At 44.4% G+C, this 27090-nt stretch overlaps 1 protein-coding gene across 1 annotated transcript in view; it reads right to left on the reverse strand.

Annotated features, from left to right (window-relative positions):
• TMTC1 (transmembrane O-mannosyltransferase targeting cadherins 1) overlaps window positions 1-27090 on the reverse strand; it is a gene marked incomplete at its 5' end in the record, with an annotated part of 146260 nt that overhangs the window by 81871 nt on the left and 37299 nt on the right. The window contains 2 exons of the mRNA XM_082308520.1: window positions 7179-7282; window positions 8279-8360. Coding sequence (XP_082164646.1) covers window positions 7179-7282; window positions 8279-8360 — 186 coding nt within the window. The remainder of the gene's footprint in view (window positions 1-7178; window positions 7283-8278; window positions 8361-27090) is intronic.

Genomic DNA, 27090 nt, shown 5'->3' on the forward strand with positions numbered 1-27090 from the left:
GGCTCGCTCTCAGTTGTTTCAACTCTGTGGCTAAGAATCTGAAAAATATCAAATTCTTGAAGAGTAAAGACTTTCAAAGAGCCTGTGAATTTCCAGTGAAACCCGAGCCTGCTGTCAGAGTCTCAACGCTGGAAAACCTGGGATTGATCTCGTGCTGTTTTCCCTCCACAAACCCTGGCATGCTGTGGGTGAGAGCGTGCCTTGTGATCAAATGTGATCCTCAGCTCGCCGCCGACAGCAGCACGCTCCAGAAGTCACACAGCCAAAACCCCCCAGCCACCGGTGGGCAACTGCTTCTGAAGCAGCTCACTGAAGCAGCAGGGGATTGAGGGTCCTCTGGACAGCCGCTGAGATACTGGTGGCTGATCCTCAGGAAATTAAAAAACAGACCTCATAAACCCGGTGTGATAATGTTTCTGGAAACAGGCCGTTGTACCCCAGAGCATTACCTGCCCCATGCCAGCGGGAGCCAAAGGGTTGTCCTGGGCATGCTGCTTTGCTTCGGAGACTGGCCGTGGTCTAGCCCTCCTGCGCGGAAGTATTTTGAAAAGCAAAATGCATTGCCTATAGGAGCCAAGGGCCTCTGCTTTGGCTGCACCCCCTCCACTCCACATGCAGGCTTTTGGCAGGGAAGGCTTGTTGTGTAAGCAGCGCTTGCAGCAAGCGCCATGACCCATTAAAAATGCCTATCATGCTGATTTCCAGAGCAGCAGTGCCTACCTGGGTTTGTTCATTAAACTAAGAAAACTTAACAGAGAGAGATGCTGAAATCTTTCACCTGGCTCTGGGAAAGCAGGTTCCTCTGGGAACCTGCTACTGTAGGATGGCCTTTGCTTTGTAGCACCATCTTCCAGATAGGCTTCACCCTGGCCCCCAGCCCCCTCGGAATAAAGAATACATTTTACACTTAAAGTATGGACTGTCTGGCCCCTGGGTGGGCATGACAGCAATTCTTACCGACACACTGCTGTTCTCCCTTTTGTCTAGAAGTGAGCCCTGAATGCTGGATGCCTGCAGAGATTAGATGTAGGGCTGAAGTTAAGCACCTTTGGGCACACAGTAGAAAGCACTGACAAAACAGGCAGAACTTCTCCACTCAGGAAGCATGTGCAAGCCTGCCTAATTAAGAAATGAGATGTCGCAGGGCTCTATTTTAATGCCAGTTCCTAGCCTAAGGTCAGTGAAAATCCCATACCAGAGTAGTTGCTGCACTTGACTTCCATTGCCTTGCAGAACTGGCTGGCACAGGGACCCACTTCTCCAGCACAGGTCCGCTGTGTGCCTCTCGGTACTTCATTCCCTTTGAAGTTAAAACTGGGATGATTAAATGCATTGCTCAGAAAACAGTCACAAATCTCTATGAAAAGGAGTATGTGCAGTTTTTACGCATAAGCATTTCTTCAGCTTTCTGCGGCACTGAATTCTCATTTACCCAATTGAAACAGCACAGAAATACAGAAAGCCATCTCACAGAGAATGCAGTTCAACCACAGGACAATGTTATCTCAAGGCAGGCTTAGTAGAAATGCTTTAACTATTTAATGCAACACCACAAATAAGCCTGCTGCATGCCCAGAGTGATCAGCCAAGGGAGGTCACAAGGCAAATGCCAGCAGAAATTAATAAAACTTGACTCCCAAAGATATAGTTTAAAAAAAACCCCATACTTTCTTAGTTTGAAATGACTGGTAGGATTTAATCTGTTTCACACACCTTGAGACATGCTGTACAATGGACTTTTCCCTTGTTTTACCATGGTGTTAGTAATACAATCTGTTTATCCAGAGGCCTCCTACTTCTTTCCCCTCAAGAATGGCAGAAGAAAGAAACATTGTGCAAAACACCTGAAGCATGACAGCCCGCTGCTCAACACCCTGCTAGCACTCGAGCTGCACTTCAGTACGCTGTTTACCTAAAGCTAGGTAGCTCTCAAAACCTTTCTAATTGCATTTTTCCTCAACTTTCATCTAATACAAGCACGAATGTTTTAACAGAGGTTTGGGATTGGTTTTTCTATTCCAACAGCTTACCCATAGCAGATTCTGGGATGGCACGTCACAACGACTGGAAATCTGTGTTCTTTAAGGTAGGTCACTGGAGAAAGTATGTCCTTTCTGCAGCGTACAACAGCCTGTACGGACAGGCTCTCATGGCAGGGCTTACGCATAGCAGGATTCCCAACACCTTCATTTCTACCTCTGCTGAGAAAGGGCATCATGGACAGATTTCACCTTCTCAGATCACCCAAGCAGCACACTGAAGGACATGGAAATGTGGCTTTCATTTATGTCACTGTAAGTTTTAAGGTATTGGGGAATATTAGAAAAATCCAATGCCTTGCAGGGACTGAAGTATTCATATTCTGACTTCCGAAGCACTTATTCGCATCCCCATTCACTTGTAATTTTAAGGGCAGTGATTTAGTGAACATACTGAACAGATGATTTTTTTTTTAAGACCAAAAAACTGTCACAATTTCAGCATATTTCATCTTCCAATGGTTAAATAAATCATTATCTGTCTACTTTAATTTATACGTTTGTGTTGTCCAAGATTGGAGACGGGTTACACAGAACATACAGTCATACTCCAAGGCCAAACTGGGCCACACCAAAAGTCTGTCCAGACCAGGATCCCCTCTCCAGCAGCGACCAAAAATTAATGCCAAGCAAAGCATATAAGGACATGATCATTTTTTCCCATTTCCAGCTAGCATGATGTCCCCGAGTTGGATGTGGTTTCTGCATATTTAGTAGCCTGGATTTCTTTTTTTAACTTGGCAAATCTCTCTTTGAGCCTGCATAAACTTTCAGCACACCCACAGCATCCTGCAGGAAGCAGCTCTCCAGCTCAACTACCTGTTGCAAGCCACCTCCTTGGCTTGCTTTGAGCCTGTCTCCTCTTAGATTCATTTGATACGCCTTAATTTCTGTATGTTCCCCTCCTCCACACGATCATGGATGCACAGACCTCTCTCACACCCTCAGTCATCTAATTTACACTACAAGCATCATAGGGGCCAACAAAATCTGACCTCATTACCCAATACTTTTTCAAACCCATAACTTACACCTACCGCTAATCTTAGCCACACTCCAATAACCCTTGCCAGCCTCAGGACACCTGTACAGCTCACCAGCTGACACAGAAACCTTGCGAGAGTTAACAATACTCCTTTGAGTTCATCCTATGTCAGCCAAGACCCCAACTCCAGATGTAACTTTGTGCATTTCACGAAGACTGCCACACATTTCTAAACTACTGTTTTTCTTTTTTATTCCACTTGTTGTCATCAGCCTTACTCCTAGCCCCACAGAGTTGGCCAAGTCTTACAATAACTTTCAACTCTGCTGAAAACCATAACATTTACCCTGGTGAGACATGCACAATAACCACATTTCCAGCTCAGTGCAAACAAAGACTGTTTGCAAACAGAAACTCCCATTTGTGCCCTGCATGATCTTCAGAGAGTTACAAAACTTGCCCACTGCCTGAGCACTAACCCTTGCTTCAGCTATAGTTAAGGTGTTAGTAACCACCTCAAGATCATCAGCCAACATTGGCCTTTCTTTTAGTTTCATGGGGCTTCTCTCTTCTGGTCTTGACATCAAACTTAGCTCTTCCACTCCCTTTCTCTCAATGCAACTGTAATTGCAAATAACATCCTGGCTTTAAATTCAGTGCCGTGACCTAACTACTGCCTTCAAAACCTTGTTAAAAACTTCTCACACCAACTCTTCATATGCAGCTGCTGTAGGTGTGCACAGCTGAGGAACACACACTGCTGAGCAGCTTCTCTCAGGCTGGGCCATAACCACAAACTCTCCTATGTGACTGGACATCCACCAGTTGGGCAAGCCACCATACACACCAGCACCTACTTGGATGTTGGATATCCTCGAGCCTTCATGTCCTAGACCTTAACTTAATGTCTACCCCTAACACCAGGTCCAGCAAGTTGTATCACCTCCAAATCCACCCTCAAGCAATTTACTCGCCTAACACCACTTCTTATTTCCACCCTGTGGAAATACCAGGCTTTAAAAACAATCTTACCTCTTCAGCCTCCCTCCTCCTTGCACCTAAGCTGAATGCCAGCCCTGCACCTCAGCCTAGCCTTCCTGCTGGCCAGACACACAGATCTTCCTGGAAACCAGGCCACTGCCACTCAACCTTGCTGGCTCCATCTGACATCCCAGTCTTGCACACATGATGACAGGCACAATGTCAGTTCTGCAGCAATAGCTTCAGCTCTGACCATAGTAAGATAAAGTCTCAGGTGAGAGTTATCATTTGAGTCTGAAAGAGGAGGTGAGGAAGGAAAAGGTTTGTTGCCAAGATAAGGGCTGTGGTCAGTGGGTGCATCATGGGCTGTCAGTTCAGAGACAGTCACCGGGTCTCTGTCTACCTTGCAGGATTGACCACTGACCCATTTGGCAAAAATTTGCCACCCCAGCTGTCCAGAAATGTATTCTAAGGTATCATCCACATTGACTAATTAGTCTTCCCACAGCTCCACGAGACTGGCAAGATACAACGATAAAAAGCATAGCTCTCATCTCTGATTTCTCGTTTGTAGGTGGACCCCACAGGTCTAACATGAAGACTACTGCCAGCAGTGCAGCTGGGCCTATAGCTAGCTCTGAGACAGCCCGTGGGTCGCTGACTATTTTGAAGTGAAGGGTTAGGGTCTGGGTTCAGGATAGAAGGTGTTGCTGAGCAAGCCTAATGGGCTGGCAGGTGGATCCTGCAGGCTTAGGGTGGTGCACGGGACCACGATAGCTGGGTTTTGGCTTTTTCCAGGTTGTTTGGTTGCAAGTTCAAGGTAGTGGTCAGCTTAAGGTTTGAGTTCAGAGAAACAAGAATTGCAGAGAAGAATTTATAGAAATATTCTGCAGGTACTTCACATCTAAGATGAAGGCTCATGCCAGGAGACTAGGGTTAAGGTCAAGAGAAGCTCAGGACCCAGCTTCTTTCTAGATCATACAGTGCCCAGAGAGCGAGGACAGGTACTACCACAGAAGGTGAGCAACAAGATCCTCTGCAGGGGAAGCGGCCCATACTGAACTGTGGCAACATGCTGTCAGGACCCTGACGAGCTTCACCTGGCCCCACACCTGATGCCCATTGCTCTAGGAGCCCCATTTCAGCTCAGCTCTGTCTCCTGGATGGACCTTGGACCTACTACTGTAGGTAGCTTGTCTCCTGGATGGACCTCCACAGACACATGTTCTTGCTTGTCCTTACTCCTGCCTCTTGCCCTTTCTCCTGGATGGACTTTGGGCCAATGTTGCAGCCTTGACTTCATTCCCATCTCCTGACTGGACCCTGACCAGGATCCAGCAACAAACCTATTTTTCAGCTTCTGTTGTCAGGACCTGTGCCTCAGCATCAGCCACGGGAGGCTGGTGCTAGATCAGCAGGGAAGGAACTGACCAGTTAAATTTAACTCTGCATATTAGAAAGCCATGTAACAGCTGGCATCCAGGCTTGCTGAAAGGATGGGTTTTTCTGGATGGAAGATAGAGGCTTCTGGGTAAATTGGCTAAAGTGAGGATTAAGATCAAGATCAGAAGTAGAAGAGCTGGGATAACTACAGGGTTTTAGAATCCCTCCAGAACAATAATACTGGGTTTTACTCGCAAAGGTTCCCTTAATTAGGTTTGGAGTGGGTAGGTGTTGCTGGACTGCAGGTGAAGCCAGGGCTGCTGCTGGGGCCAGGGAGGACCTCAGCCAGCAGCACTCTCACTTGTCTTTCATGAGGTTGTTAATAAAATCCACAGTGCCGGTGGTAAAAATAGTCACTGTTTCATACCCCAAGAATGACTTAGCTTTTGGGTTTAAAAACCCTTCCCCTGTCATTCCAAGATGTAAAGAGACAAACACACGGAAGACATTTGCAGCACAGGATACGTAATTGGAATCAGGCCAGGATCATTTATGACTTGATGACCCCCACCTCAGCATAAACATATCAAAAAGAGACAGCAGCAAATCCTTCACGCTGTGCCGCACAGAGTTTAGTTTAATGACTCTGCCAGAAATGCTGCGAACAGATCAGAGCTTTCCAAATCAGACAACGTGCTTCCTGGAAGCACTTTTAGCCTTGATGGTAATAGGAGCTGTTGTCACATTATCATAAAGGTCTCCCAAATGAGATCCAGTCCAATTCTGCAGCAGATGTTGAATAAGGATTGCTTGATCTTAACCTGTGTCTCAGCTGCAATTCCACTGTTGGAACGAGGAGCCAGCAAGGCCAGAAAGTGACAATGAGGAGGACTGTTCCCATTTTCATTTGAGACATCTGGAAATTCCTCCAGAAGCCTCCAAAATGTCTTTCCCCAGTTTAGTAGCTAACCAGAGCAAACAGTTATGCACACGGCCCTGTCTTAAGAGGAAATCAACTTCCTACCACCTTCTCGGAGCACTGGTCTGGTTAGGTCTGGAGGGAAGAGCTAAGTTGCAGCTGCCACTGCCTTGCTGGTCTGGCCCAGCAGAGCCAGAGGGATGTGGTATCAGCCCACCTAACCACACATCAGGTCCCAGACAAGGAAAAAAAAAACATTTTTACCAAATGTAAGCATTTACGTACTTTTTAAAAAAAATAGCGATAACAAAAATCTGTTAACACAAATTTCGGGTTTGCTGTTTTTAATTAATCCGTGGCAGCCCATCCTGTGCTTAGCCAGAGCTATGCAGTACTCTCTGCCACCGGGATCCTGCCTGCTACCTTCACTGATCAGCTACCAATATTCCACCAACAGGCATGGTCATCCCCTTTTTACACAAACTTCAGCTGAAGGCAAAACTCCAAATGCATACATCCCATATCTCAGGAGCAGCCAGTTTTAAGGTTTAGGATTAGGCTTCAGTCACTGGGCTTTCCAGTCCTGTGCTCAGGCAATTAGACTATATTCTTTGGGCTTTACATAAAAATAAGCCCACATTTTTCAGTAAGAAAGCATCTGTAATATAACTCTACAGGACCCGGAGCGCGCTTTGTGGTTCAAATAATGCTGGTTGGTTTCTATTCTAGACAGAGCAATAAGGAGAAGTAATTAAGTTAAGACAACAAAACAAGTCTTCTCATTTGCCATCTGTAAAACATTTTAGTGCAGGGAAAAAATAAAATCAAGACTACACATTTGAAAACCTTTGTTTGATTAGTGGCATTGTACCTCGTCAGTAAATACGGCGAGAACGAAGCTGGATTGTCCTGCTCCGAAAACATTGGCATGGATCCTCCCATTATCCAGAGGCGGAAATACAACACGAGAATCACCTTCAAGGAAGAACATCTCGGTTAGCAATGTGCTACTAAGAAGAACTAAGGCCTCCAGCAAATATTTTGTTGTGATAGCTTTCCATGCTCTGCTCTGTGCCTAGAAGTGAGTCAGCTCAGCGGTTTAGGCAAAATTCAATTTTGCCACCCTGTGCAGGGCGAGAAACGTGTCAACCCTCAGCACAGACAGCACGCTGTGTTGTTGTGTCGGCCCCCTTTCATGTGCGCGTTACTGACAGCAACAGGCATATCTCGGCTACCCACGAAAAAGGCAGCATTTTAAAGGACAAATCAGTCACCCTGCTGCAGCTGACTGCAGAGTTCTGCTGTTGACCTCTGCCTAACTACAGAGTGGAAAAACATGGCTGAGGTCTTAAAAGCTGTTATTGTTCACTCATGCTGGCACAGGTGTAAGGACAAGCTCCATCAGTGTTTCTCATACTGTGTAATCCTCATCCCTGGAAGGATTTCTGCGGGCTGACACTCCTCTACCTTTCTGGGAACCACTTGTCAAGGGACAAGCAAGGGAATCCGGCTCCTAGAGCAGCACAGGGAGTTGCACACCCAGCACACCCCCGTGGAGGTGCTTGTTTTCTCCCCTGCAAGGCGTCAAGTCCTGCTTGGAGCGTGCCAAGCAGCAGGTCTTTGCAGGCAGAGCTTTTCTTGTGACTCTTACCAAGCCCTGCACTGAAACTACAGGCATGCCACTGAAAAGTCAGCCCAGCACCAGAGAGTCCCCCTGTATTTAGGGCAGGAAATACTTGCGGATGATTACACAGTTGTAAGGGCAACCACTATAAATTAAAAGAAAATTTGAACTGAAAACACAGCAATATTCTTGTCTCTGCCCAGCTGAAGTTTTCTAGACTATTTACCAAGACTAACTTTGTATTAAGATCTACCATCTCAGCTTTCCAAGTCTTTTGGGATGCCACCACGCAATGTTCATTCTCGTCACATACACAGAAATACATGGTCAAGTCCATTCGTACTTACGTAGCTTATCACCAAAGCAGCTCTCTTCAAAAAAGGCCTTGCAGTATACAAGAAATTCTGGTTGTTATTTGCAGTCAGGTAGCTGAAATATAAGGAGGCAAATATTTGTTGAAATACTTTGAAACAATAACTTGTTTTTCAAACTGGAAAAAATACTGTACATTGTTTTAACCACCCTAAACTCACATGTAGTAATAATGACATCACTCTTACTCTTCAAAGCTCTTTCCACATGACTTAAGTGAAATATTGAGACCACTTCAAATAACACACACTATAATACATTGCAGTTTCCCCATCAAAATTTGGGTTTGGTTTGGTTGGGTTTTTGTTTTTTTTGTTTGTTTGGTTTTGGTTTGGTTTGGTTTTTTGGGTGGTTTTGTGGTTTTTTTTTGGTTGGTTTTTTTTTTTTTTTTTTTTTTTTTTTTTTTTAAATCATCAATTAACTCCTTAATCCTCAGAAAACCTCCACATGTGTCTCACTGAGATTGCTGTCTTCAGAATCCCAGAAGACTACACCAGGACACATTTTTAAAAGGTCACCCAAACTGAGCAATTCAATTTTAGGCCATGATTAAAATGCAAAAACTCCTTGTTCCCAGCTCTCTGCTCAGTCTCTAGAGATGTGCATAGCGGTCTAGCAGAACTGAACTTATTTTAAGCAATTTTTTTTTTGGAAGTCTATTCTGCACACTTCAGTTTCATTACAAGTCTGCTGACAAGGTGTTATGATAATTAACTGCATAGAGACAAACACACAGGTGGCTTATTGTTGTAGAAGCGTTCATAAAAACCTTCCTGTTTCTCAATGAGTAAAATTAAACTGTATCTGGAGCCAAAACTACACATTTATTTTAATATAGAGTAGAAGCACTTGCCAAATTCTAAGGAGCTTTCTTAATATAACAAACGGTGCCATACCTATGACATTAATTCAATGATAATTCCATTTCTAGTGAACCTTACAGAGGCTTCGTCATTGTAATAAAGCAACGAGAAACAGAAAGAAATACAGAAGAGGCAACAGGAATATTTTAAGCATATAGGAGCTAGAAAACTATTGAAAAAATGACAAATAATTTTAAGAAGTTATAAGTATCAGGTAAACAAAATAAATTCAGAAGGAAAACATTTGCAGGTTCCTCTGCATAACATACAATCAGTATCAGGATACTCTATGTAAATGATTTACAAAAACTGCAGCATGAATCACAACACCTGCACGCAAGTTACCTTTCCAAGCATGAAACCATCATACATTTCTCCTGTGAACATCTAGCATATAAAATGCATCTTATTTCCTTTCCAAATTCCTCAAGACAGTCTATCATCTGATTGCTTCCACCCTTAAAGTCTTCAAAAAAACAAGATTGCGGCACTTCCTAATGCTGCCAAGAGTCTTTAATATCTGGCTTTTTGTTCAAATTTTCTATAGTAGGAAGTTTGCAAGCCTGGTCACCATGGCAAGATGGAGAAAAGATTACACTGCAGACAAAAGCATCAGGGGCAAAGCCAGGAAGAAACAGAGGCAGCCTTTAACAAGAAGAAAGAAGTACATCTGGGTGCTCTCTACAAAATAACTGCTCATCGGGAAACTTAGGGATCCCTAAGTGTCATGCCTAAAACTTAGGAACCAAACCATACATTGTAAAGCAAGCCAGATGACTTTCAGTCTTTGGTGTCTACTTATTTACAAATGTTGACATTTAAGCACCAAATCCGACTTAAATGTCAAACTAGTCTTCAAGGGCTGAACTCCGCAAAGTGTAAAGTTTTTTGAGCTCCCACTGATTTTAATCAGGATCCAGCAAGTACAAGTGAGATGAAACTAAGCCTTCAGCTTTCTCTCTCCATGAAAGGTCAGGTTGGCCTTCAAGTGTTCACCATGGCCCTGCTCCAAAGCCCACCGGAGCCAAAGGGAAAGACTCTCGGTGACTTTAATAGCATTTGGATCAAACCCCGGTCTTTTGTTCCCTACTAGAACCTTTTATGAAACTCAGTCCCCTTGTGATTTGCAGTGGGAACAGAAGTGTTGGGTTGCATTTTGTTTATATTTTTATGGGTAGAGGGAGGAGAGCCCTCTATTAATCACACTGCCTGACTCTCTTCAAGAACCTGTTTTCACTCTCTTGTAGTTTTAACTAACTGCAACAACTTGGGCAGAAGTACTCCATTACAAATATTTGCTTTAGGTGGAATTAGTCTGGGAAAAGATCAGCCAAAACAGTTCAGCTTTTTCTCCAAGACTTCAATTAGAGACAGACGACCACTTTTATCGGTGTCAAGAAGTCTGCCAGCTTCATCCTTGAGAAACTGCATCACCTCGCACCAGTGACCTAAATCTCGTGAGGCGGCCATCGTCTCTGGGCCATGTGTTTGCCATCCTCCAGAACAGCCACCTGCGGCCAGGCAAGCTACAAGCTCGGGGGGCAGCACCTGCAAGGAGGTGGGGACACGCAGACACTGCTGCTTTGCCGTGCTCAGCGGGGAACGGGCTTTTAACAGATCGAGTTTGCATCGGAGATGTTCCAGCTGGAACAACTGCTAGGGACAACACACTGTCCGTGAAGGCAGCCCTTCAGAGGAAGGGTAAACTGCATTTTAGGCTGCTGAGGCTCAGGAAAGCACGTCTGTGCTTCAGGGCCTTGCAAACACTGCCCTAGGTCTGGAGACCACCATAGAGGAGCCCTCACCATTACCATCTCCCTGTTCCCCCTCAAGCCTGGCCCAAGGGGAAAATTAAAGCCAGAACATGAATGTAAATGGAAGACAGGAGCTGCTCTTTCATCCTTGGCAGTATAGTGCAGGAACGCTTACTCTTTAAATGTCTTAATTTTGACTTTTTTTGTCTGTCTATGAGTAACTAAAATGCTGCCCACATCTCGCACCTTCCTTGCAGCAAGCATAACACCATGCAAGCTACCAACCACAGTTTCAAGGAATGAGTTTATCTACAAGTCAAAGTTAATTTGAAGCGCTCCACCGAATTGCAGGGTAGCTCTGGCCGCTGCAGAGCCGGCCTTTTGAAAGCATTTCAGAAAATCCTGATCGGCCTCTCACAGTTTATGTTGTGGAGCAGTAACGTCTCCAGGAAAAAAAGAAAGCCCTGCATTGACACCAACTGCAAATTGCCACTCCGTGCTGAAGAGCAGATGGGCAGCAAGCAAGAAGGAACCAGAATGAAAGCAATGGATAACTGGGAATGGGTGAAGCAAGAGAGTTCAGAGGGCCCTGAACTTTCTGATCCTTCCTCCAAATGCGTTTGCTACTTTGCAGCTTCGGTTAAGAAATGTTTCTTTCCACAATAGTTCAATTAAGAAGCAAAGCTTTTCCATTTTGAGAAAGCTGCTGTCCTGAAGTCTATCTGGAAACCATGAAAGATAACATAGTTCATTGCTTGGTAATCCAGCTGTCTGCCGATCAGATCAACCTCTAGGAGTGGCATAAATCTATGGGCTATGCTCAATGCATCAAAACTTCACAAGAACCATGTGGTTTTCCAGAGCACCTTATTGAGGCTACTACTTCTTTCAGGAAAGGTAGCTAGTAAAATATCTCATGTCCAGTGCAGGCAAAGAACAACACACAGTTTATATATTAAAATTAAATGAACTGCAAATGGGACCTGGATGAGGAAGTTCGCTAAATGTCAGTGATACACAGCATGTAAAATGCAGTAAACACATAAAATTGCAGCTTGCAAAAACATCTGAAATGATGTTGAACTTCGCTCAGACAACTTTAAAATCAGCCAAAGCTCTTTATTTTGTCTTCAGCTAGGACAATCAAAGAAATTACTGTTACGAACAGTTTAACTGTTTTATACCTGTTTTAAACAGCTGCCTTGGATAAAGTCATTTACAGGTCAGATTTCCATGCATTTGCCAACCACACCAGGCTGCCAAACATCCCACTGTTCATGGGAACCACTCCCTATCACCTGCTCCACCCTGACCAGCATAATGTGGCTCCCCATGCCAAAACACACACACATTCATTCCCACAGGAGAGCAGGCGTGGGACGTATGTAGGAAACCTGTATTGATGGTAGCTCCACGCTTCCTCCAGAGTAGGCGAACATTTCAAGGCGTGACTCTCCCCGATTTTCATAATGAAATGATCAAATTAGGGGAGGAAATACAGGTCACCAGGTTTGCTAAACGAGTGTGAAAAGAGCCCATTTGGGCAGAGGTTCCACCTCTGCTTCGTGCCAGCTTTCCCACAAAGCAAACCAGCATGTAATTGCCTACTTGCTATCTTTTAAAAGCCTTTCAGGAATACTCCCTGAAGCAACCAGGATCACAACAAACAATAAATCCAAGAAATGCTTAATAATGCAGGGACTTCTCTCGCACAGTTCGAACGGAGGCCAAGACAGATCTTTGGCAGCTCCGGCTTCCTGAAAAGCACAGCTCATCCTGAAATCAATTACATCATCGGGCACTCGGAGGTTTTATAATTGAAGACAGCAGGGTAGGTGGCCTAGTAAAACTCAATACCGTGCAGTTTACAGGAATGTAAACTTTGCTGGTACCAGATGGACTCTGTGTTAATCAAAACAAACTTCTCTAAGAAGCAGGCAGCTTTTGTAATTTGCCTGTACCGTTGGAGGCATCTAGAGTTCACGGAAAGGAGCGGGGCAGCTTCTCAGCTGCTGTTCATTGCCACGGCTGTGTGAGCTACCCCAAACCTGTATCGGCAACGCATTTATCCCACACTGCAGCTGACTCAGCTTGGTATAAAATGTGAACTTGCTCTTGCATTCTCTTTGAAGGCTTTCTCAAGAGAAGCGAACAAACAATTAAGATGTATGATGGATGCTCCCCGTTGGGGACATCTAAAAGACCAAGATAAGTACACAGTAGAATAAGCTTTGGTATTTCCAGAGCTTGTTTTGGCCAGGTCCCTCCGCTGTGAGAAGATCATTGCTCCCATTTATATTCTTCTCAGGAAACAGATCCAACTCCCAGCAACCGCCAGTGTTTTGAACTAACACTTTCAAAACCCTATACTAAAGGAAGGCATTAGAAGGATAAGTATAAAAGCAAGGCTGTTAACTTATTGTTAATTATTGATAGCAGTAAGACACCTCTAACCAAGACATTTTTAAATTTAGAAGGGGCTATTTTAAGTGAATGTCAAAGCTTTAGGTCATTGGTAGATGCAATGTAACTCCAAACCAGTTTGACAGGCTCCCCTGCTGAGAATGCAGAATTTTTACAGGAGCCGTATGTTGTCTCTAGAGACCATCCTTACCTTTTCTACTTAAAGACAACTTCCTTATAATCTGTCCAGCCAGCTACATCTTATATTGGAGAAGTATCGTTTCAGCATAGCTTGGCCTATATTCCTCCTCAAGGACAACCATCAAGGGCCAAGTGTACGTGATATCCCAGGGAGAAAACAGGAGTGAAAAATCCATTGTGGAGTAAAAAAATTGAATAAAAAAAGAAAAACCAATACATTCCAGAAACGTCTGGATTTTTAACTTGCTTAAAATACCTGTCAATGCAGGGAAATAAAATATAAGTCATAGCTATAGGTTTTGCAAGGGAGAAAGAGAAGCCCTCCTTCTTCCCTCTTTATGAGTAGTCTTGACATTCCCCATAGCCTATGTGTGGCATTCTTGCTCCTTATCTCCCCAGAGCCCTAAACCCCAGCCACCACTACCCACGCAGACCCAGATGCATAAACACACACAAACAGAAGCAGGTTTACAGACTCTTTAGGGGGCCATAGAGAGATTTTATCAAAGCCTCAGCTGTTTTAACTCATTTACACTGATAATGGCATGTATTCTTTGTGTACATTTTCAGATGTGACCACAAATTTGGGGTTCTTGCTGCTTATTGGATTTTCAGGAAAAGCAGAGCAGGGCATAACTGCATTGGCACATACAGCAGAGGAGGCGATCCCGCTCGTGGCTTTCCCTTATTCTTTTAAGCAATACATACCTCATTCTGTGTGGGATGAAAGTGGAGGAAGAAAACTGGGAGGAACAGGGAAAGGAAGAGAGAGAGGCACAGTAAGGGATCAGGAATAGAAAAAGTAGCAAAATGCACTTAACGGATCAAAGATGTGACCAAGAAGATGAAAAAGGGCTTCCCTTCATACCAGACATTCCACCGATCCAATGAGGAGACAAGGTGGAGCAGGGCTAAGAGGAAAAATAAGACCTCATCAAAGCACGGCCACCTTCCGCCAGATCTCAGGAAGCCAAAGCACCATGCCTGCAATTTAAAGCTTCCATCGATTTCAGCCATTTTATTTCCTCTGCATCACACACACCTGAGGCATTGAAATCCACAGTTAGGCTCGTTATTCCCTGCCCTAGCCCAGTTAACAGCTGGTATAGAGGTATTTCAAGCAACTGCACTATAAGCAGCACTGATAGCAGCTTTGGCTGCTCCACACATTCAACTACAAACCCCTATTTTCAGCTGCTTGTTCTTTTTACAAGCTTTATTCATTCAGGCTGAAAGTTTTCCCTTCCACGAGCTTGTGTCAAGCTGAAATTGTTTTCTTCCTTGAAAGTATCAGGTAAAACAGTTAGGCTGTTCCTGAAAAAGCAATTAGAGAGGTTTGCCCATATCAACAAAATCGTGCAACCACTTTAGTGGGAAAACTTCAGTGGTTCCGTAATTTGGAGCAGGGATTTGAAATTTAGTAGGGGGACTGCAGAGATGCTCCTGTTGTTGCTTTCAGTGACAACTCACTCCACTTCTGGGCATGTGACAAGCCACTGGGGAAAAATATCTCCATTTGCAATGCTCGCTAGAGATTTATATCAATTCCTCAGGGTCTCCAGCACTAGCAAACAGCATCTAGCAGGAGCCTGCAGGAACAGCATCAGGCTCTCCTTGCATTGCTCCTGCAAAGCCATTGAGATAGGAGACCCTCTCTCCTACAATGCCTGTATCCAGCCTGGAGGAGAACATTTGCTTGGACTGCAGAGGGCTGAAAATTTGTTTCTGAAGAAGAGGCTATGTGAGTATGTCTTACAAGGAAGAGAGGGGATAAAGGAGAAAGAAAGGAAGGTAAGTACAAAGAGGAGCCAGGAAGGAGACAAAGGAAGAGAAACATGGAGATACATGGAGATATTCAGACCTCTGCTGCTGTCAAAGATCCAGCAGCAGTATCCAAGAAATCTGCTGCCACTGGAGCTCCATTCATTTGTGTCCCCAGTGGGCACTCAGGAACTGGACTGCAGCATCGGAGGCAGGGAAGAGCCCACCTTCCCCAGAGCAGCTCCACTTAAGAAAGCAGCTGTGCTTTCAACAAACCAATCTAGCACAAGCAGATGGACCCGAAAACATAGAGGATAGCCAGGACTCTTACAGACTCACTGCTGTCTTTGTGTCTTTGCACAGAAAAGAGTTGGCAGCTCTTGAATACAGCCTTCCCCAAAACACAGCACAGCATTCCCAGGCCACACTCGCTCTGCAGGGCCAGGCTTGGTAAAGGGGCTGCATGCAGACCCGCCATGCACAGGCAGGGAGCATGGGGTCTGCGAGGTATCTAAAACATGCTCCCTAGTCACAAAAAACTAGCTTACTTGTCAGCTTTTATGTGAAGAGGGGAGGAGGTTATCCTCCGCTCATGCACAGGGCACCATTATTGTGAGTGGAAATTATTGAGTTGTCCCTGGGAATCAAGTGTCCTAGTAAAAATTTACAAACAAGCCATAAAAGATGTGGAGCCCTGCTGCGTGGCTTTGATGCTCTCCGTGAAGTGTTTCATGTCAGTAAACACACACTGGTCCACCTAGTCTGCTAATTTACAGAAGGAGCCATGGTGGCTTTAAAATTACATATGCGCAGTTAGGGAATTAAGGCTCTAACTTTCTGCTGTTGTCTTTGCCCAGGATCCCAGTAAGCAAACTTAAAAAAAAAAAAAAAAAGAGAAATTTTAAAGTTTACAAGAGGACATAACAGGAGGAATAAATCGATTCTATCGGTAAAATATGGCAGAGAAAGAGCACAGAAATCAACATCTGCGAGACTGTCAGTCTCTTTCTGGTGAGCCTCCTGCACTCTGCACGGGAGAGGAATGACATACATCTCAAAGTAGGAAATAATACATACCAGTGCTAGCAACAGCAAACCATCCTGGGTTCAAATACAGTGCCAAAAAAGGTCAAATAAGGAAGGGGGGGGTGGGGGGACGGGGACACAAAGAGAACAGGACAAACCAGAAACCACCATTTTCAGGCAGTCTACCTACTTCTCGTGGACAAACACACAGCACTACGCAGACAACCAGTCCCCAGAAAACACAGTGAGAGCTCAGCAAGGAGCACAGTCCAGTGGTAAATATGCCCGGCAAAGGCAGGAGTCCAAGCACCCAGCCCCAAGGCAGGGATGGATGCATTTGCTCCTACCACAACCACAAGGATACGCTGGGAAGAGAGAAGAGCTCCCACAGAGAAAAGGCCCATCACCTCCTCCCTCCTCCAGGCATCAGCCTTAAAAAAAGTGATGGGCACTGATAAGAAGCATAGGGGCAGGTAAATGTCAGCTGGTCCAAATCCCAGCTCACGAAACAACTCTTTAAGGAATTTAAATAACTTACTGGTACGGAGTTTGACTTGAGGAAGGAGGGGAAGAAAGCAAACTTTTACAGCTGAGCCTGCTCTCAATCAGGGCAAATGCTCAATTGTTTGGTTTTTTTTTTTCTTAAATATGTTTGCTGAACAGGATTGTATTTTTTAAGTCATCATTTGGGGTCAGCCCAAAAAGAAACTTTTTGCAATGCTTGGAGAGGCACATAATGTTTTAGTTGTGAGCATTTCTGGCAAATCAAGTGAAAGTGGTAAGTGAAAGTCTGGTTTCAGAAGGAGACATGGGCACAATTTGCAAAGAAATGCGGGGAGGAAATAAGCGCCTGAAACCCCCTGTAAATGTAGCCTGAAGTGTATTGATTTATTTCAAAACCTATTTGTTTTGAATTTTTTTTAATTCTTCCATATTTTACTTGTAATCCAAAACTACTTGTAAAATTCAATATAAACTCACATTTTTCACTTAATTGGACGGGGGGGAAAATCACACATCTGCAATTTGAATCCTTGACTGAGATAAGAAGATGGAAAGAGGAGCAGTTATCACACCACTGTGATGGGGTAGGGGGACTGTGGACCTTCAGGACAGTAAAACAGAGAGTGTATGGGGAATTCACCAGTGCTGATGTCCAAGAACCAATTTACGGACCTCTAGAAACAAACAGCAAGTGATAATGAGACATTCAGGCATTTATAATCTTCCCTCCTCCCCTGGCTGCCTCTGCCTTAGGACAGCGAGCTCTAAGGCCTGGGTTAAAGGACCATGTTAGCACAGACTTTGTGGGAGCTGGTAGCAAGCAAGGAGAGAGCAATAGTCAGTGTATGGGGCACTACTGCAACAGCAACAGTTTGCTTACAAGAAGTGTTAATGAAGGCCAAAAAGCTTGAGGGGATTCTCCTGAAAACGCCCTCTAAATTAAAAGAGGTTATAACCTCTCCATTTTCACTGAGAATTTTCCCAAATTCATATGATGGAAAGGGATGGCCCTTGTTTGGATCCAGACTGTCTGTCAAAAGCCACCAGTGGCAGAGCCACTACATTCCGTTGTATTGTCCTCAAACTGAAGCTTGGCCTGTTTCCCACAAACTTTTCCTTCAAAATGAAACCCATGCATCAGCTACTTAAAAAACAGTTTACTGGATGTCAATGCTAAATACTTCAGGAAGAAGGTATTTCCTTTCCGGAAAATACTTAATCTGACATTTGATCTGGCATGTCCCTTTGCTTCTGTCAGATTAAATAAAGCAATCCGTAAATATGTCACAGCCATCTCTAAATACAAAATAAATGGTAAAAAAAAAAAACACCCACCGTCCTCACTCTTTTCTTGTTAGGAAACAGTCTGTTATTTTTAACATCCTCAAAAATAGCTTGTTCTTTTTAAATATGAATGACATGAGTCTGTTAGCAATATAGCGAAGAAGCAAAATAACATTCTTCAGAGCTGGTATCCTTTCAGAGAAACTTTTTGATGTTTGCAATCAAATGCAACTCAATGCCAAAGTTATACTGCAACACAGAAAGAATCTGAAAGAAAACAATTCAAAAACTGGCAGCAAATTACTTCTTTTGTCAGCAGCCCTGTAAGTAAATTGTGCCTGTGTTATTACTGTTGGCATGAAATACCAAACACTGTACTTCCAACAACTTTTATCTTTGTCGCTTTTCCACACAATCATCTACACACAAATCCTTAAATTCTTCAAATTAAAAATGGACCGGTTCTTTCATCACAGGCACTCATGGTTCGGTTATGATAGGGTTCATCTGTGAAAAATAAAAATTAAAATCCACAATAACCAGTAAAGATTAGTGGCTTGCTTTAAATGGATTTCCTCTGCAAAGCTATTCTTTATATCTCATCTAAACAGATAATAAATGGTAAAAGCCAAAAGCACATCAATAAAAGAATAATCCTGAAACTTGGCAGAATTAGAAAAAATAATTACATTTTATCCTATTTTGACCACAATTCAGTCTCATCTATTGCCAGAAAAATAAGACGACAAACATTCCAGTCTACTTTAAGTCCTTATTTGCTTTGAACTGCATTGGCAACTTCCAAAAATAAGCAGTAGCAAGAAAACGACATCATTTTGTAGTCTCCACAGAAGTAGGTTTAAATTCTGATAGTTAAAAGTCTGGCAAGCATGAAAGATCCTGCACAGTTGCTCACAGGAAAGCTTACGAGATGTTGCGCTCAGCCAAAAATACGAGCAGCTTCTGTCCTGGGGATTTTGCAGCAGCTTGTAATGCACCCCCCAACCACATCCAAATTTACCGGATGGGGCTGGAGCTGACACTCGGTAACGCTCAGATGCGTATTTGCAGGGACAACCAAACCTTCCCACGTAACTGATAGCCTCTCTTCCCCAGACACCCCACGCTAGAAGGCACGTCGCCCATTTGGCTTGACGGAAACCCATGAAAATGCATCGTGAAGTTTGTTCGAGGCTTCGTCACCCTCCGACGTAGCCATGGTCTGGGTCGTTCTGGTAAGCCACCACCAAGATCAGTTTAAGAGGGTCATCTCATCCCTTCCACAGCCCCACCATGCAACGCGTCTCCACACTGCCGAAGGGACACCCGCTCTGGCTACCATGTGGGGCATCCTCTGGCATCACACCTATCCCACAAGTGAACCAAAAGGAGGGTGCGAGGGTGTGGGCAGACAGGCCCTGGTGGGCAAGGAGAAGGAACCACACATCGTGGTTGTAGGTCCCTCAGAGGATACTCCTGCAGTCGGTGCTTGTCTAGACTCCAGACAGCGATGGGATCTGGTTAAAAACAATGCAGATGAGGAGGGGAAAGGAGAGAAGTGGTATCAGAGCTACCACAAACACATCTGCTCGTTCTTAAGGTATGGCGGTGGCTCTTGGGACCACTGCTGCACAGGTGCGTGGACACAGCCAGGACCTTGGCCTCGAAGGCCACCAGAAGAGTGGCTATGAAAGAAGAGCGGCACAGCCTCTGCTCCACAGTGTGGTGGCAGTCCCATTGCAGCTAAGGCAGGAGAACTGATACTCCCAAATTCACTTGTAAAGACACCCCAAGACAAGCAATGCTGCAACAAAACTGATCTAAAGGCTCGCATAAATTTGCTTGCAAGAAACAGACGTTTTCATTAAACTAACCGATTCTTTTTCTTTTCTTGTTCCCCTTCAATATTTGCACACTGCATATGTTTGATCCTCTTATTAAACACAATAAATAGGCCCTTGCTGAATAATTAAGAAAAAAGCACCAGCCAGTACAGGTAATACTGCCAACTAAGACTGAAGAGAGAGAGCTGCCGTTATTTCTGTATTTGAGTTATTGATTAAATGTAACATCCGTAGAGCAGCAATCAGAATTGCTAGTCCGCAAACATTCCCAGAGAAGTAAAGACTCGTTCCAAGTGCCAATCACGTATACTCCTGTGGTTAAAATGCAATTAAACAAGTAAAGCATCCAATATACCCACAAGCTAAACAAAAACAAATCACGGAAACCTGAACTACGGAGCAAAATCAAAGGCAAGATTTTAAAAACATAATTAAAAAATGAAAAGAGTCAATACAGGCTGTTGCTTGTAAGCCACTGTAAAACCTTTCAAATTACGCATATATGTGTTATTTATACACAGCAAAAAGGGTCTTTTTCCAAAATATGTCTCAGTAGGAAAAATCTTCTGAAACAGTAATGCTATACTTATTCCAGAAAACTGTCTGTCTTTTTTTATGCTTCCTGGTTTGCTTTTGAAGTTTTTTTTAAGTGGTGAAATAGATGGGAAGAAAAACATTCTTGAACTAACTATGTAAAACTCTTGCCCTCAGACCCTGAGGAAAGAAGGTTATTCTGAGAAAAATAAGAGAGTAAGAATAATACCAAGCAAACGTACTGATTTAGCAGTCTCGGTTTGATCACCACAAATTGTATTAATTTGAGAGCAACATCCTCACTGAAGGCCGTCAGACTTGCAGAGAGCGAAGAGCCAGAGGCAGAAGCCATGCCGGAGGGACATCGGGGACGGCTCCGGCAAGACCCTGCAGCCCAACCAAGCGAACGGCGAGCCCTGTGCACTGCCACCTCCCACGGAGGGAAGAGGCCAGGCGTTTTGGAAGAGGACAGCCACACATCTTCACTCAGAGCATAAGCTTTCAAATCACACTTAGCTTGTGGATCCCGCATGGGTAAGAAAGGAGCAATCTCCAAACCAGCAGCAGTTTCTATTAAATTTGGCCATTGCACGCCTCTCCCATGGTGCTTAGCATAGGAGGCACCTACACTACAGACGCCAGCCGTGGTTCAGAGCTGCTCCTCTTTGGCGATGACTCTCCTCTCTAACCTGCCCTGCTCAGGGCAGGGGTTACTGCAGTGTTTTCCGAGGAGCAGAGAAGCGGTGGAGTGGAGTTTACCTAAGTGGCTGCTGCCTGTCAAAGCTTCCTCCAGAGGGCACATGCTCGCCCAAGTGCACTTTACTTGAGCAAAGCTATTGCGCCTGCTTCAGTTTTGCCTCCTTGAATTGATAGCTCAGGGCTATGATGGAGAAGGCAGAAAAGGGCACTTTTCACAAGGGCCAGGAAGAAACGGATTTTACAAGATGGATGGAGCGAACCAAGGCAAAGTGTTGATGAACATACTGTGCTTCAGGCAACTTAATAAAACTCACATTACAAAAATCACTACAAATCATCTGCATCAGTTTAAAGTCTTGACTAAACCATACGTGCTACGTTACCCTGTAGGCTGCTCGCTTCAGATAAAAGGAAAAATTCTGCCCAATTCACCGGTGCCTATTACAGAACAATAACCTACTGCTCCCTTCTTTCATTTGTTGGGTTTTTTAACCTCTAATGAGCTTGTTTTAGCAACCCAAGCAGATCCAGGAGTCTCTCCCTTTCCAAACAGCCACTCTGCGTGCTGTCTCCAGAATTAGGACAGAGATGTCAAAATGCACAGAGGCAAATTGATCCAATTGATCTCTCGGAGAGCTGAGAAGCACACAGTCCTCGAAGACCTTTATTTTTTCAATCTGCAATGAAAGGGCCTGGCAGTAAACTGGGGAGAGCCAGTTTTATAAGCTGGGAGAGAAATGGTTATAGAACTGTAGCAGTTCAGGGATCTTCCAGCTGGTTTAAATGATTTGGCTTCCTTACGAACATACTGAAGGAGGGGAAAAAAAATAAAAGAAAACTCCTGAAGGTCAGCCATGAGTGCTATAGGTATCTCATGCAACCGAGTCCTCAATTTATTCTCAAACATTTCATGTGGAGATGGGGACAGGGGGAGGAAGGAAGAATACAGAGGGGGAATGGAAGTTTCTGCACCCGTATGTAAATACGGATTAAGCAAGCAGACCGTCTCCTGCAATATCTTAAACAAATGAGCAATACTAAGAGAGGGACCAGAGAGAACACTGTTTACCCCAAGCTCCTCTGAGCACAGCGGGCAGGTGCTCAGGCAAGGTATAAAGTCAGATTCCCCCAGAAAGCGCTGAACTGACCCCACTCTGCCACGGCTCAAAAGGCAGCTTTTACTGCTGGGTGAAATACCACTTCCCGAAGGGAACAGGAGCTGATTCTTTGCCTCCTTCATTTGGTTCTCCCTTTTTATTACACAGGCTGAGCTATTATATGTGCCATACTGACAATTTTGCAGGGAAGCAGTAAAATTTCCAAAATGCTTGGAGAGGAAGGAGGATTTTGTTTCAGTTGAAACTTTTTGGTTATTTCAACCCAGATTTGCAACTTTGCTGGCCCCACGCTGCACTTTTGCGAGCTCCACAAGAAAAACAAGTGGTGTTGCACTGACCAACCTTCAGCGATCCAGGCTGTTGGGGACAAGGAGGAGCATATCTTAATAGCCTCCTCTTTCTATCCCACCCCTGGGAAAAGTGTAACTGCTATTGAATCTAACTCTTTTTCTACACTTTTTATTTAGATAATGTCCAAAATAGAAACAAAACGTGCTGTTCACTGAGAAATGCTTTTTTTTTTTCTTTTTGTGTTTTGTTTTGGACTTTTTTTTGCAGATGGTTAGGGTTAATAATAAAAACCAGTTCCGTTTAGGCAAAGCTTTTTAGGATGTCCAGTTTGGTGGTGTTTTTTTTTTCACTAGGATGAACCTAACAAATTAATTTTCATCCTGTTGGCAGTCAACAGGAGCTCATGTGTGTTCCCTCCTTCCTCCAAGGTCAGCAGGCCGCACTCTGGTTTCTTGCTGGCACAGGCTGTATGCTGATTGTGGCAGCTCCCGTGCTGGCTGAAGCGCTGCAAACCCGAGGCTGTCCCCGCTGCCTGCTCATCTGCTTGGGCAGGGGCGAGCAGGCTGGCAGCAGCAGCCACCTCCTGCACACGTTGCAGCACCGCTGGCTGCACGAAGGCTCTCCGTGCCCTTCACCCATCTCCTGGGCACAGAGCAAGGCTTACGGCCAACTCCATGGTTTCGACCTGATGCAAAAATGGGCATGCGTGGAAGTATTTCAAACATGTAATTGGGATCCTGTGTATGCCTCTCCGGTAACATCTCCAGAATAAGGACTGTATTATACCAGATCACACCCCTTGCCTCAGCCAACCAGCCCCCAATTGCGCACAAACTCACTTTAAAACTCAAACATGCCAGATATTTCATTTATTTCAATTTCTTCTTCTCTCTTACTGATCTCTCTTACTGACTCTGCAAGGACACATCTGATATAAATAATATCAGCATCCACCAAGTTATGGAAAAGGAAGCCGAAACCGCACAGACTCCATCCCACTTTCACTTCTGTCAACGGCCGCCTCTTGCTGATTTCACAGCAGGAATCAATGACTCCTTTCCACTTTATTATTATTATTTTTAAAACAACTTTTGGTAGAGGGCCAGCACTTGATGAAAAACAAGACAATCCCGCCGGGTGCTGTTCATCCGTGTCCTGCCAGCATTCCTGGTGCTAACTGACCCACTGCTCCAGATTTACAACGCTTGTGCAAGCACATCACCGCGCTCACACCTGGGAGAGCGTGCTGCCTCTCCTGCGATCTTTGCTCTGCCCCTACAACTATCACTGGACAGCATGCACCGGGAGTCTGGCAGATCTGCTCTCCCAAAACAAAGCACTCCAAGCCACGTAGTAAAATCCTGGTGAAAGCTGTTGCAAACCCTTGCAAGAAGTGTAGCAGCAGCAGAGGGTGTATTCAGAAAGGCTAACTTTCGCCAAGGGAAATGAGCCTCCCTGTGCGCCCTTTTTGATCAGCAGTGAAAGGGGAGGAGAGGGGAGGGCTGATGCAGGGCCATCCTTCGCTCCGAGTCACCCTCTGGGGACCCTCTTTCTCTCCATCAGCTACAGAGGGAGCTCACCTCCCTCGGACTCAGCTCCCTCAAAACCCACACTGTCCAGACACAGCTCAGGCTCTGACAAAAATAACTAGAACTACTGATGGAGAAAAATCACCTTTTGGGTCTGGTATTTATTGAGCAAAAGAGTGCAGGATACTTTCACCCTCTTGGCAACCCTGCCTTTGAGATTGCAGCAACTGATGCCAGCTTTGATGGAAAAATATGTTGCTGAGCCTCAAAAAGGGCAGGGCTAGCTTTTCCTTTGCTGCTCTGTGGGTCAAAGAGACAGATTCATAAATGGAAAAGCTTCTGTCATCTCACAATAGCAGTACATAGAGAGACTGCCTCTTGACAGGAAAAAAATAAAAGAAAGACTAAAAAAAAATAAAAGACTACAAATAACATTGATATGTATCACACGTTTAAAATCAGTAATGAGAAGGGCAGAGGAGAGCTTATCCAGAGCCCCAAGTGCCAGCCAGTCTTACAGCACTTTGGCAGAGGCAACTCTGGAAAAACAAGGCAGGGATATTTGCTTTATGGCTTGCAGATTGTCTGTGTCAATGCAATCATACCTCAGTCATCTGCTTCAGCCGAGACCCAGAGACCAAACGGTTCCCGAGATGCTGAATTCGGACGTGCTCTTTGGGACCGTGCGCCTCGGGTCTGGGAGGGGAGCGCCCGGCTGCCCCACAGCCGCTGCATCTCACCAGAGAGTCCATCTCTCAATGACCACTGCTCAACCGAGCACGAGCTGTGCTTCTCCTCAGAGACAACTTTTGCTAACTCTTACCTGTATCTCTTTATACGTAAGCAAGTTGCCCACCCTACAGTCTACTACAGTACCTATCAGGTGGCTCTCCAGAAATGTATAACCCATGTGAAGTGAACCCATCAGAAGTTTCAGGGACTTCACCTCCAGAACGGCAGTGTGAATTAAACCAAACAATCCATAGCAATGCCTAGCACAGAAAAAATCGCAACATCACCGCCACTGGCAATGAAGCGGGAGGACATAGGATGGGAAACTCCTTGCACTCTCAAAAAGGAGCTAGTGAGTGTGCTTGGTACAACGCATCTTCACCAGCAAATAAATATTTTTGTCAAACTAACATACAGCTTTCCATCCCAAATGACTTCCCTGCTTCCTGCCAGTTATCTAGCCTTCCAGATGTCCTCAAGCTGCTTCATGGCCACTTTTCAGAGCAAGCATGTGGAAAATGTAGAACTGTTCTCAAAATCAAGCTAACCATCTTACAGGAACTGCAGATGTGACTCCTAACATTCCTAACACAAACACTGCTTTCCCTAAGTGTATTTGGTAAATAGTTACTTCATTCAAGTTAACCATGCAAAAAAATCCCCAAACTGCCAAACCAAGACCCTTATGAGAATGATAGCTTTTTAAAAAAAAAAAAAAAAAAAAAAAAAAAAAAAAGAGACCACCTGCCCAGCCACTGTTTCTTCAGGACTTCTCTCTCCATGCTGTTACAGTGAATTTGCAAGCCTATTTCATAGCTCTGCAACACCTGCAGCATCTGCTGTGTATGGACCCACCCCACAGCGTCTCCGTGCTGCTGGGGCATTGCAGGAGCCTGGGCCGTCAGAGACCTGGGGACACCACAACAGCCTCCCCGTAATGCATTACAAACTCTGTTCTTGTTTGGGTTTAACGCTGCGAAGTGGGTGACCACTTCACCGGTTTTGTCCCACTGCTGACTTTACAACTCAGCACTGCAGTAACAGCCTGAAATGGTGACCTGCTTCAAAGCATTAATATCGGAGACTGAGAAAGAGGGTTGGTACAGACAGACAGCCCTGGCATAGTTTATATGGGATACATTCAGGATCTTTACCCGACTGTGGACTGACAGCAATCCAGAGGGTTTTATGGTTTCCATTCCTTTGACTGCTTAAAAAACGATGCGCTCCATCTTTTTTAAGACAACAGCTGATATGTTTCAAAGTTTCCTTTTCATTTCTATCATGAGAACAGAGAAGCAAAGGGTAAGGCTGCATAAGGAAATACTGTTTCAGAGATAAACTAGCGCAAAATGAACACTGTTCTTTAAGATTTCAACGGGGATGACTCCCGACTCCAGGAGGAAAGACACCCCATTTACTAAAAAATACGCTGTTATGAGACTAGAACTTTAAATTACAGGAGTCAAAGAAAAGCAATTTTTTTAACTGCACAATTTTTTTTTTTTTTTTTTTTTTTACCTATTTCTAACCCTAAAAATCTGTTAGATATTTTTTTTCCCCTAGACTCTAGGGCATATGCTTTTCTCCAGGAGACTGAACCACTGCCAAACCCACACTGCTATCCAAGGATCTTAACACGCTTTGCAAAAACATTAATTAAAACTCACAGAGCAAGAGGAAGGTAGTAAGGCTGGATCTTTTGTTTCACAGCACGGAAAACACCACCACCAAAAAAAGGACAAAAAGATTTGACAACATACCAACCATCTCAAAGAAAACATGCTGCAGAGGACGGCAGAGGGGTGATGCTGGGAGGGCAGAAAGGTGGGTGAGGAAGAGTAAAACCCAGCATTTTCTCTCATTTGAAAATGGAGATTTAAGAGCCAGTTTTCTTAATCCAGGCCCTCCTCTGCTTTCTCACCACACCTACACAATTGCTGCATCCAAATACACCATCCGAAACAAAGCAGTTGCTAATTATTGTATCTTATTATAAGGACGCCTCATCTGTACATCTTTCAAGATTTATCACAGAGTCATTATTTCTCTCTGCAGCATGATTTCCCACTCAAATGTGGGAAAATGAAGGCAACAGCTATTTAAGTGCAATTTGCAACATGCTCTGTATGTATTAATCTCTTACTGTCTTGTGGGAATGTTTTCCTACATCGGGTGCCTAATCCATAAATATACCTCCATTTGCTTAACACATTTGTGGACAAAAGAAAAGCAGAACTAAAG

Source organism: Platalea leucorodia (genome assembly GCF_965183815.1).
Source record: "Platalea leucorodia genome assembly, chromosome: 4".
NCBI classification, from domain to species: domain Eukaryota; kingdom Metazoa; phylum Chordata; class Aves; order Pelecaniformes; family Threskiornithidae; genus Platalea; species Platalea leucorodia.